This window comes from Hyperolius riggenbachi, chromosome 2 (assembly GCF_040937935.1).
Source record: "Hyperolius riggenbachi isolate aHypRig1 chromosome 2, aHypRig1.pri, whole genome shotgun sequence".
Classification (NCBI taxonomy): Eukaryota; Metazoa; Chordata; class Amphibia; order Anura; family Hyperoliidae; genus Hyperolius; species Hyperolius riggenbachi.
The window spans coordinates 150,066,122-150,078,975 of NC_090647.1; the positions used below are offsets into that span (position 1 = coordinate 150,066,122).

At 44.3% G+C, this 12,854-nt stretch overlaps 1 protein-coding gene across 4 annotated transcripts in view; it reads left to right on the forward strand.

Annotated features, from left to right (window-relative positions):
* The window catches only part of KMT2D (lysine methyltransferase 2D), a 193,523-nt gene that overhangs the window by 77,816 nt on the left and 102,853 nt on the right, over positions 1-12,854 (forward strand). For all 4 annotated transcript variants that reach the window (XM_068267678.1, XM_068267680.1, XM_068267681.1 and 1 more), the window contains exons 9-12: positions 3,377-3,558; positions 4,714-4,877; positions 6,297-7,168; positions 11,985-12,098. In XM_068267678.1, coding sequence (XP_068123779.1) covers positions 3,377-3,558; positions 4,714-4,877; positions 6,297-7,168; positions 11,985-12,098 — 1,332 coding nt within the window. The remainder of the gene's footprint in view (positions 1-3,376; positions 3,559-4,713; positions 4,878-6,296; positions 7,169-11,984; positions 12,099-12,854) is intronic.

Genomic DNA, 12,854 nt, shown 5'->3' on the forward strand with positions numbered 1-12,854 from the left:
CATCAATATTAAAACAATAAAAGGCTTGAACTACTTCAGTTGTGTGTATTTGAATCTAAAATATATGAAAGTCTAATGTTTATCAGTACATTTACAGAAAATAATGAACTTTATCATAATATGCTAATTTTTTGAGAAGATCCTGTATGTGTGTATATGTATATGTGTATGTGTATATGTGTGTGTGTGTGTATATATATGTATGTGTGTATATGTGTATATGTGTGTATATATGTATGTATGTGTGCGTATATGTATAGATGTATATGTATGTATGTATGTATGTTTGTGTGTGTATAGATATAGATAGATATAGATATAGATATGTATATATGTGTATATATATGTATATGTGTGTATATGTGTATATATATATATATATATATATATATATATATATATATATATATATATATATATATATATATATATTATTTTGTGGGGGGGGGGGGTGTCGCACCACATTCTTTACATTACATTGGCAACCTTTAACATGTAGAAGCATGTTTACCAGAAATGTAATGAAAAAGTGATCTATACTAGTCTGAGGATGCAGATAAAAGCTGCCCGAGAGTATGTCTTGTTGTTGTCGCAGTAGCCTGATGAAATAAACATATAGTACCAGTCTTAGAACTTGCCTGTGTTCGCTTTTTAAATTTTTTTTATTTTTCAAGATATTGCTGGGCAAACACCTCTGATAGAAGGATAGTGATTAAAAAGTTAGTGCATTGATTCTCTACCTGGAACTGAAGGAACAGCTTGAATGTCACTATGATGTTTAGCATGGGTCAAACCTCAAGCTGAGCTTTATAGCAGTGTGGAAGTGTGGTGCACACTGGATTTTTTCCTATTTGGTCAAAGCAACAAAGCTGTTCTGTGCATTTTTTAACCACTGCACACCACAGGCTGTTTTACACTTCCTGCCAAGAGTGATTTTCATCTGTCAGCGCTCCTCCCATTCTTTAGGCCATAGCTTTCACTGTTTATCACACCTAAATTATCTACCGTATTTTTCGGACTATAAGACACACTTTTTCTCCCCCAAAAGTAGGGGGGAAAAGTCGGTGCGTCTTATAGTCCGAATGTGCCCCTGTGTAGCAAATGCAGATAGCGCAGCAGAAGTGGTTACCTATCTGCGCACTTGGTGCTCAATGTCTCCAGCTAGTTTAATGATTCTGGCATGGTGGGGCAGCAGCAGTGCGATCTGACATCCCATCATCCAGCCCTCGATCTTCCAGTGTGGCTGCAGCGGCTGTCGTTGACCCTTATGTGTTGCGGTAGTGGGTCAGAAGAGGGGCGATCACTGGCAAGCTGCAGGAGCTGTCCTCTTAACTTGCGGTGGCGGGGCAGATAACGGGAGATCCCAGCGGTAGTTATGACTACCGAAGTGTCTGAACTTCCTCCCCCTTATGACTCAGCCGCGTGTGCGTCGCACGTCATCAGGGGGCGCCAGTAAACAAGGACGTTCAGACACTTCGGTAGTCATAACTACCGCTGGGATCTCCCGTTATCTGCCCCGCCGCCGCTGCCACCGCAAGTTAAGAGGACAGCCCCTGCAGCTTGCCAGTGATCGCCCCTCTTCTGACCCACTACCGCAACACATAAGGATCAACGACAGCCGCTGCAGCCACACTGGAAGATCGAGGGTTGGATGATGGGATGACAGCCGCTGCAGCCACACTGGAATGGTCCCTTATCTGCTCCACTGCAAGTGCAGGAAGATCGGTGACTGGATGATGGGGATGACAGCCGCTGCAGCCACAATGAAATGGTCCTTAATTTGCTCTACCGTAAGTGCAGAAAGATGGAGGACTGGATGATGGGATGTCAGATCACACTGTTGCTGCTGCCCCTCTGCGTCAGGATGATCAAAGCTGCTGTAGAATACAGTACAGGAGCACATGGATGGACACCTGGATAGGTGAGATCATCCACTTTAAGGTTGTAGTGTTTAGTTATTGTAGCTGGTGGGGAGGCAGGGGGGTTAGTTTAATGTACTGTAGTGTTACTGGAGGGCCAACAGGAGTAGGCTAGTGTAGTGTAGCATAGGAACTTATGGGGGTATCAGGCACTAGTGTAAGGTAGTGAAGTGTAGCATAAGGTTATTGGTGGAGCATCAGGGTTTAGTGTAGGGTAGTCTAGCTGGTGGGGGCAGCAGGGGTTAGTATAGCTAGGCACTGAAGCAAAGTTATTGTAGCTGGTGGCGACAGCTTGGGGAGAAAAAGGCCTACAAGACGCCCCTGAATCATGGACTCATCCAGGTTTATTATATTATTTTTTCCCCTGATTTTTGTCCTCTAAACGTGAGTGCGTCTTATAGTCCGGACTGTCTTAAAAATACGGTATATCTTGTGTGTGTGTGTGTGTTTTTTTTTGTGGTTTTTTTTTTGCCACAAATTAGGTGGTATTGTGGGTAATATTTTTTTCAGTAATTTATTTTTTATGCATTAGTAAAATGAAAAACAAGGGGGGAAATGCACAATTTCTCCAATTCTATCCCCTATAGTTTTAAAATAAGCAATGGTAATGTAGATAAAACCCACACATTTTTTTTTCTGCTTATTTGTCCCGGTTTTCACAACATTTAAATTGTGTTTGTAGTACAATGTATGGGGACAGTATATTTGCTGGTTTTTTTACAAGCTCTTATTTGGAAAAATAACAACAATATACCTTCTTGACATACATATAAATAATACAATTATGCAATGAAAAAGGCATAGTCCTGATGTCACTTTTTTTTTTGTGGGGGGGAGGAGGGTTGTAACTGATGGAGGGGCTGGGTTACAATGGTTAATTACTACAGGTAATAGGAATTTTGAAATGTATCAATTAATTTGATTTTACTTTTTGGACACAAGATGGTGCTATACTCTGTTCTGGTTTACAAGGAGGGGTTCGATCACTTTTCTACACTACTTTTTACATTCAAATTGCGGTAAAATCCATAAAAAAAAAAAAAACAAAACAAAAAAAAACACTAATTTTACTGCGATTTTTTAATGTAAGTCGGTGGAAGCGTGTTTTGAAAACTGATCGAGAAGTGCTCTGCAGTGCGTCTCTGCCCTCGCAGAGGATAATGTAGTGTTAGGTTTTCAAATGAATCCAGAGGCTGTTGGGTGGATGCTTTGACAAAGCCTGCCTACCTGATCATAAGACTGCACAATGCTAATACATTTTACACTTGGTCCCCCGTTATCCTGATATGATCACTTTTGTAGCAGGGACCATATCGTTCATCATTGCAACTCCACATCCTAGAAGAGGTGATTATTAAACCACAAAATCAATGAGACTTGAATCTACAGGATGCATAGCAACTGTTTCATTGTATAATTTGAGATTGTAAATTATAGCTGTATTTATCTATGTTTAGAATTGTCGGGTTTGTCGGATCTGTGGCTTTCGCACATCGCAGATGGACTCCGGCAGTACGTGGTACGAGAACTATACTGTGTGCAGCAAATGCCAAGAGCAAAGGAGTCGATCAGAGATGTGTATAAAGTGTAACCGGTCTGGCTCATTGGAGAGCATGAGTCGGTGCACCACCTGCTCAAAGTAAGTTGTCCGGTTTCCTCATCTTTGAGATACTTTGGCCCCTACTCAATTACATTTTTCGCCTGAGTATTCTCGTAGTTATTTTCACACAGTGTCAGTAAAATGCGTTTTGAACCACCCGCAAGCAAGAAAATACTCTGAATAATGTTGATAAAACTTTTAAACCTACTTTTTGGTTCAATTGCAAAGTGTTGAGGTTATTGTAAAGTAAAAATAAAAAATTTCATAGAAGAAAACACGGAAGAAAAAGTTAATTGAATTAGGGCTATTGTGTTTAACTTAAAAAAATTCTTAAAACATTCTTGCATACTGCTCTTACTTTTGTGAATATTTTGTTGCACGCTATATTGTGCGTTAACCCCATTGAATTATATATACCGTATTTTCCGGCGTATAAGACGACTGGGCATATAAGACGACCCCCCAACTTCTCCAGTTAAAAAATAGTTTGGGATATACTTGCCGTATAAGACTACCCTTCTTCCAACGCACACCAAATAAAAATTGAAAATAATAATATACTGTTGCTATGTATGAGCAGATACTGGTGCTGTACTGTATGTGGTACCCAGTATACTGTATAACAGGTGATAGGCGATTGACTCCCTGTTTATCAGAGCGGTATGGAAGTATAGATGACGCTGTGCCCATAAAACACGCCTCTTTCACCTGTATGGCCAGCCCTTGTATCCTATCTACCTCCTTCTCTGCCTCTCAGATCTCACACATGTGCACCTGCGCCGCTTCACTACAGTCCTCAACAGCGAGATCTGAGAGGCGGTTACAGGATAGGGCAGGCCAAACGAGTGGAAGAGGCGTATTTTATGGGCACAGCGCAATGCGTTTCTTTCATACCCTGAGCATCCTAGACCTTGCAGCGTGTGGGATGAGTAAACCCCTCCCCCCCCCCCTCCCCAGCATATGCGGCGACCGCTGAATCTTCAGCACCTGGAAATCAGACATCAGCATGTCTCGTAGGTGCATCGCGTATCACCCAGCATCAATGATACCTGGCGTAAAAGACAACCCTCAACTTTTCAAAGGATTTTCAAGGGTTGAAAAGTAGTCTAATACATCAGAATATACAACGTGTGTATTGTCTCCTTAAGCTCTCTTGATGAATTTAATGTTTAATTATATTATCTGTGCCCACAGATTCCATCACATACATTGTGCACAGAGGTCTGGCTCCCAAGTACGCAGTGGAGGTTGTCCGTCATGTAGCAAGCAGGAACCTGTTCAACCAAAAGAAGCTCAGCAGGGGAAGAGTAGTGAAATCCAGAATACAGCTCTGTCGGAATGTGTAGCCAAACCACTAGGTTGGTACCCAGAAATTAATATTGTGGACTGTGCAGTGTGCATTCAGAGAGGGGTCTAGGGAACTGATGCTTTGCATGCAAAGTTTACATGTTACAGACGACCACTTTCTCCTACAGTACAGCTCTGAGACACGCCTTAAAGAGGAATACTATCGATTCACATATTTTTTCAATTGACACAGGAATTGTTTGGGAAGTGCTGCTAAGTACTGGTGTATACATTTCAGTAGCAACTTCATTGTTTACTGTTATCAAAATACTTTCAAACTTTACTGACACCAAAACTGATGGCTGACTGAGCCATGAGGAGAGGGGACATTCCCCTCACACTTGATCAGTTAACTCTGTGTAGCTCTGTGTGTGACAGAGAGAACAGCTGCCGCATCCTGTGTCCTGTGTTTCTGACTGAAGTGTCTGAAAGCAAAAACAGTATGAAAAGCTGTGACAATGTTACATTTCCTCTGCTCTATTCAGTCAGAGTTTGATATTTGCTTTCTGTAGTCTGATATGCAACTCTGGCTGTGCATTGAAGCAGACACCCCTTCTGCAGTTGATTTGTCCCAATATAGCTAAATCCTACCCTCCATAAATTACAGCTTTTGCCTCTGATATTTAACATGAAAAGTAGGAAAATGTTTACACAGCTACTTAGACGTTATTTGCACACTGTCATTTTAGAACACTTGGGTATCGATGGTATTCCTTTTTAAGGTTATGGGCTATGTAAAGTCTCTTAATGGAAGCTCTGTTTTTTTTTTAAACTTCCTTAGTAATCCAATACAGAGAGGCAAACTTGCTTCCAGGTATAAGTAAAACTTAAAAAATAGAAGTGTAAAGGTCCATTCACACTGTGCTAAGGAGGTGGCAGTGCATTATACTACAGCTCCTAATACACAGTATTGTGAAGAAGTGAGGGATGGTTTTTATTAATTATTTCGAATTTTTAGTATTAGTTGTGTATCCAGCTTTGACGAGGTTAAGCACATCATTGCATTAGCACCTAGGGACGACCTCTGCACAAACTATAATGGAAATATATCTTTGCACAGGGCCGCCATCAGAAAGTTTTGGGGCCCCACACACATCTTTAGGCCTGGGCCCCGCCTCCCCGGGCCCATCAACTGGTTGCTGTGCCCGCCCACCCCACCCTGTGTCCGTGCACGAAGTGCGCTGTGGCGAAAAATGCGCATGGCTCCTACACTGAAGAAAGCGGCATGCACAGTGTGCTCGCAGCCAGCAAATGCAGCCCTTCCAGCACTTTGGGAGGGGGGCCCAGGGCCCCCAGAAGCCCTGGGCCCCTCACTGCTGTGCCAGTTGTCCCCCCCCTGATGGCTGCCCTGTATTTGCAGCTCTATTGACTGTGTTTAAATGATTATTCAAACTAGTAATCTAACAAGAATAATGCTGTAATTTCCCTAGATGTTTTAACACCAGAAGAAGATGATCCTAGCACCTCGGACAATGAAGCAGCTGAGGCTCTTGATATGCTTCCTGATACTCCATTACTGCCACCTGAGGCTAGCAGTCCACCACCAGTAGAGGAAAAACCATCACCTCAGGAGGGGGTAACAGAGGCCTCTCCATCTCTTGAGGAGGCTCCAGTACTAGTCACAGTGGAAGATGAACCAGTGGAAGATGAAGATATGGATTATGAGGAAGAAGGACCTGATGAAACACAAACAGAGAAACAAAGTATATCATTTGTTCCTAACAGATTTACTCTTCAGACTTCATCAACACTTTCAGCTCCTAATAGGACTCATGCAAGCTCTTCTTTATTTGAGGATAAACAGCCTATTAACTGTGGGACATACCACAGTCCTGTTAGGACGAAAGAGGATAATTCAAATAGCAGTTTTGAGCAGTTATCTGTTTTAGACTCTGACATGATTGTGGACTCTGAAGAGCCTCATAGTAATACTGCGACTCGAGCATTAAGTACGGACAGCATAGTAGGTCAAGAAGCTGTTGAGGACTTCTGTGTTGACAAAGTTCGCCCTCCTATTAGATGCACTATCATCAAGTCTGACATTGTAAATGAGATTTCCAACCTGAGCCAAGGAGATACTACCGGTAGCTATCATGGCTCAGACACTCTGGGTTCACCTGACCCTGAGGGCGGGTCCCTCTCTATGGATATGTGCTTGCAAAAGGAAGATGGGTCTCTAAGGCTGTGCACAGACTCTATGCCAGAGACTGATGACTCCCTACTTTATGATCCTTCTATTGGGAAATCGGATGGAGAAAAGTCTCGTAGGAAGCGTTCTCCAGGACGGTCGAGAGTAAAACACGTAAGTACATAAATTGCATTTATACTATATGGATTCTGTCAGCCTTGTGATTATAGACCAGTTCCTTAAGTGTTGTGTTATTGGAATGATGTATGTGTGTGCATGTAAAGTCAGGGCAGGACAAATAGGTCCCATTCCAAGGCACCATAGTGGCATGTTGGTTGATGGAGCCGTCCTTGTTATGTGGTGACAGAGCACATGAGCTCCAGGGGTGCCCATTGGGTAGATCATGATCTACCACTAGATCGCAAAGGACTTCTGGGCAGATCTCACACCACCCGCCTGAGGGACGTTCGCCTTGTCTCTTTGACTTGGATGAACTTAAAGGGATACTGTAGGGGGGTCAGGGGAAAATGAGCTGAACTTACCCGGGGCTTCTAACGGTCCCCCGCAGACATCCTGTGTTGGCGCAGCCACTCACCGATGCTCTGGCCCCGCCTCCGGTTCACTTCTGGAATTTCAGACTTTAAAGTCTGAAAACCACTGCGCCTGCGTTGCCGTGTCCTCGATCCCGCTGATGTCATCAAGAGCGCACAGCGCAGGCCCAGTATGGTCTGTGTCTGCGCAGTACACTCCTGGTGACATCAGCGGGAGCGAGGACACGGGCGTGCAGGCGCAGTGGTTTTCTGACTTTAAAGTCAGAAATTCCAGAAGTGAACTGGAGGCGGGGCCGGAGCATCGGTGAGTGGCTGCGCCAACACAGGATGTCTGCGGGGGACCATTAGAAGCCCCGGGTTAGTTCAGCTCATTTTCCCCCTACAGTATCCCTTTAAAGGGAAAGTTCAGGGAACTCTTGAAAAAAATAAAAATCCCTATCCACTTACCTGGGGCTTCCTCCAGCCCGTGGCAGGCAGGAGGTGCCCTCGCCGCCGCTCCAGAGGCTTCCGGTCGTCTTCGGTGGCCGACCCGACCTGGCCAGGCCGGCTGCCAGGTCGGGCTCTTCTGCGCTCCATGGCCGGGATCTTCTGCGTCCCACGCCGGCGCGCTGACGTCATCGGACGTCCTCCGGGCTGTACTGCGCAGGCGCAGTAGTTCTGCACCTGCGCAGTACAGCCCGGAGGACGTCCGATGACGTCAGCGCGCCCGCGTGGGACGCAGAAGAGCCCGACCTGGCAGCCGGCCTGGTCGGGTCGGTCACCGAAGACGACCGGAAGCCTCTGGAGCGGCGGCGAGGGCACCTCCTGCCTGCCACGGGCTGGAGGAAGCCCTAGGTAAGTGGATAGGGATTTTTATTTTTTTCAAGAGTTCCCTGAACCTTCCCTTTAATACGATATGGTGTCCTGAAGTTTTACACAATCGTATAGAAGGTTTATGATGTTATAAGGTGGAGTACCATACCTTTAGAAGCAATGCGTGCTATTGCTGATGGACATGTTGCATGATATTGTAAGTGTGGTATTGTAATTATTTGGTCAAGCACTTTTCTATTTGGCTTACTGAGGAGGACTCTGATATGCATCTAATTGACTGGCAGCTTGTTTTAATCACTAATGGACTGCCGCTGCAGATGTGCTGCAGTTGTGGCTTGCATCTGTAGGTGGATTCTTTCTGGTAGATCATTTTCAATTCGTAATTTTCGAAGTAGCTCACAAGCTATAAAAAAGTGTGGGCACCTCTGAGTTAAGCTCAACACACACCATACAATCTTGGTTGTACTGATTTACCAAATCTATGTAGTATAAGGGCCAACAGATTGAAAATACCTTAAATGATTGATTATATAAGCTCTTATACTACATGAAAGTGGTAAGATTGAACAACCAAGATTGTGTGGTGTGTGTTGAGCCTTAAACAGACTGGACTGTGTTCCAGAAGTCTACATAATTTGTTGTTCTTAGCTACTTTGTATGTTTTAATGATTTTATTACATACAATAAAATATTTGCATTATTAACCACTTGCCGACCGCCCACTACCTATGGACGTCGGCAAGGTGGCTCCCCCAGGACCACGTAACGCCGATCAGCGGCGGCACTTGGGGGACTAATTAGCCGGGGATCGCACGCAGGGATGCACGCACATCCTCCGCCATTAGGCTCCGCCCACCCGTGACGTCAATCAGCCGGCAGATTGACTACCCCCCCCCACCCCCCGTGTACTGTATACATCTATTCTCCCCTGTAATCACCCACTGATCACCTGTCAATCACCCATCAATCACCTCCTGTCACCATCTGTCACTGCCAACCATCAGATCAGACCCTAACCTGCCCCTTGCGGGCACCCAAACGCCCACACCCTCAGAGACCCCTCAGATCCCCCCTGATCACCTCCCCAGAGCATTGATTGCATCTATCCTCCCCTCTAATCACCCCCTGAGACACCCATCAATCACCTTCTGTCACCCCGTAGCACTCCTACCCATCAGATCAGGCCCTAACCTGCCCCCTCCGGGCTTCTGATCACCCGCCCACACCCTCAGATCCCCATCAGAACCCCCCTGATCACCCCCGTCACTATCCTAGTGATCTAAAAACGGTGATCAGTGAAAACTGTCACTTTTTTTTAGTATCACTAGTGGTAACAGGCCAGTTACTTAGCTAGGGACTTTCGTTGGGTAGTTAGCGTCAGTTAGCACCCAGCCCACCACACTGCAGTCACTAATTAGTTGCAGATTAGCATCATCACTGTCGCTAATCAGCATTGCTACTATATAGTATCTGTAAGTGATCATTACTGATCGCAGTCAGATCTATATTAGGGTCACTAGGATGCACTAAAAGCAGTGTTTGACCGATCAGGCCTGATCGTTCGCCTGCACTTGCGTTCAGCCCGCCCCACCGCAGTGGCAGAATTTTTTTTCTGATCACTGCATAAAACACTGTACAATAGCTGTGGCGCTGTAAAGATCAGTTTTGATTTTTTTTTTTTTTTTTTAATCAAAACTCTGTGACCACAGCTTTGACAAGTACTCCCTTTTACTAGGTAGGTGCTCTTTTTCCTGGGTAGTCTCAGAGGAATGCCCCCTAAATTTAGCAGTCCACCATGGCAAAAAAGGGGTATTCCGCTGAAGAGGCTGCCGAGATTCTGGCCCAGTGGGGTGAGTGCGATTGGGAAGCCTCATCCGACGAATCATCAGGTTCAGAATACGAACCGGTGACCAGCAGTGGCTCTCTGACCGATGGCAATGACGAGGTTGAGGTCTTGGCTAGAGCCAGGCGTACCACACCCCATGTTACTGGACCGCAGGTGGTGCAGGATCAGACTCAAGGGCAGCAGAGTGGTGCTAGCGCTGATCCGAGTTTTATGTCTTTTTTGATGAATATAATAAAAACTAAAAATCACAGCAGCAATCAAATAGCACCAAAAGAAAGCTGTATTAGTGACAAGAAAAGGACGTAAAATTCATTTAGATAGTATGACCAAACAATAAACCGTTAAAGCTGCAGTGGTCTGATTGGAAAAAGTGTGTGGTCCTAAGGGGTTTCAAAATTGCAGTCCTTAAGTGGTTAAACCCCTAGTACAGGCTTGTGTTTAATGCATATTGTATCTAATATAACATAATCTGCAATGCACCAAGTTTAGTACATTGCTCAAAAACATTTTAGGACATTTTATTACCTGGCTTGCTGGATTTGCAAAATTGACTTTCTATGTGATCGTTGTATGCAACTTGGATAGACTGAGCAGCAGTCTGTGAACTGTGCATGCTTCCTCTCATAGCCCATCATCACCTACAAGCGTTAGGAATTAGCTGTCAGGGGAGACCAGACAGTTTTTCGCAACAAACTTGAAGCTGATCCTAGGTTATAAGCTGAGTTAAATCATTTTTCACAATTGAATGTAAGGAACTGTAGATGCATTGCTGGCCACAAAGAGTGCAGCGGGAGATGGTGTTGGGCTTGGTGAGGCTACCTGTTCTGTTCTAGGAAAGGAGCAGTCAGAACATTGGTTACTGATGGAAGCCAATCTGTTTTTCAAATGTATTGCAAAAAGTGTACAGGTACATACAGGTAGTCCCCGACTTGAAAATGCCCGACTTACGAACGACGCGCTGATACGAACGGCGTGGATTCAGTGTTTCCATGGGAACAAGGCAAATTGTAGCTTTGACGTTTTCTAAAGGCTTGAGATAGTTTTCCTGCTCTAGTGGTAGCTTCCTGTTTGTGCCTAGATTTTACGCAGTTATTTCTGGAAGAGTTCCAGCCAGGACCGGATTCCTGGAAAGGCCTCAAAGGCCCAGGCCTTGGGCGACTACTCCCCAAGGGGGCACCTGGACGTGTAATGGGGGTTGCTGCTACATATGAAAGTGAAAGCTGCAAATGGGAAGCAACATAATAAAAAGAGAAGCTAATGCTGAAGGGAGAGATGCATATGAAAGAAAGGGGCAGCAGTACATGAATGATACTCATGGAATGGGAGGGGTGTTGCTGCACGTAGAAGGGAGCCCCAACATACTTGGCCTAGGGGCGGGAAATGTATAAATCCAGCCTTGGTTCCAGACAGTACTGTTTATGAAAATCGATTCTTTGGGAATGAGGCACACAGTAAAGACGTGACATTCCCCACATTTTTTTTCTGTACTGTAAGATCTGTAGTCGGGAGTAATTCACATGGTTATTTACTTTTCCTCTTCCAAACCATTGAAAATAGTGGTAAGTCGTCACAGTAGTAGGACATTCTGGGGTGAGATGCAAGGTTGGCAGCCACATTGAACCGTAAGACTGCCCTGCACTTTTCCTGCCTTATCCTCTCAGATGCTTAGTGTTATGAGACCCATAAATCTGAGAGTACACTGTACCAAATTTTCTTGTTGCTTTTATGTCTGAGAAATATGTATGTTAGCACCAGTATAAACTTGTATTGTGTTACACAGGGCCGAAGTAGTAGCTTTCCTGGAAGACGGCGACCCCGTGGAGGCAGTAGTGCCAGCCGAGGGAGAGGAAGATCGAGGTTAAAATCCACCACCTCTTCTATTGAAACTTTACCGGTAATAAATCTAAACTGTCATACTATTTTGTCAGTAAATGCATTCTCCTGTAATTTTTTTTGTTATGCTTTAATAAATTTAGTACTTACATTTTTCAAAAATGACTACATTTTACATATGTTTTTTTTCCTTGCTCTTTTGGACTCTTCACCTGCTGATTTGACTGGCATTTATCATTTTTTATTTTTATAAGGATTTTTTATTACTACTGTACTATAAATTTTAATTTATTTGGTGCTAACACATTTCCACTGTGCTTTTGAAGAGGACATTAGACAGTACTAATCTGATTAAGTCTCGGTTCGTACGGGCACTAAAGGATGGCCGTTGTTTAAGTGATGTCCATTCTAATGAATTACCTTTACCATTTTTTACAATCATTGGTCTTAAGCCCAATTTTCCTCTCGGTCTTACTTATAAGTGCCACGCTTCCATTTCTCCCTATAGGGTCATGAACGCTGGGAAGCACCGCTGAAGGTAGCCAAATGCTTTTTTGCATGCTTGCAGAAAGGCATTTGAACGAGCCCTTAGTGTTTTGTGGTTGTTTAGGAGGGAGGCGGTAAGAGTTTTGGGATGGGGAAAGGTTAGTGTCTAGGGGAGGTTAGTGTTCGGAGTTGAGTCTAGTGTTAAGCAGGGAGTGTGAGGTTTGTAGTGGGGGGAGGGCAGTATTAGTACACGGAATTTTATGTAGTTATAACTATATATTGTAATTATCCTGCGTCAATTGTGACTGCATCTGTTGCAAATGTACGCTCT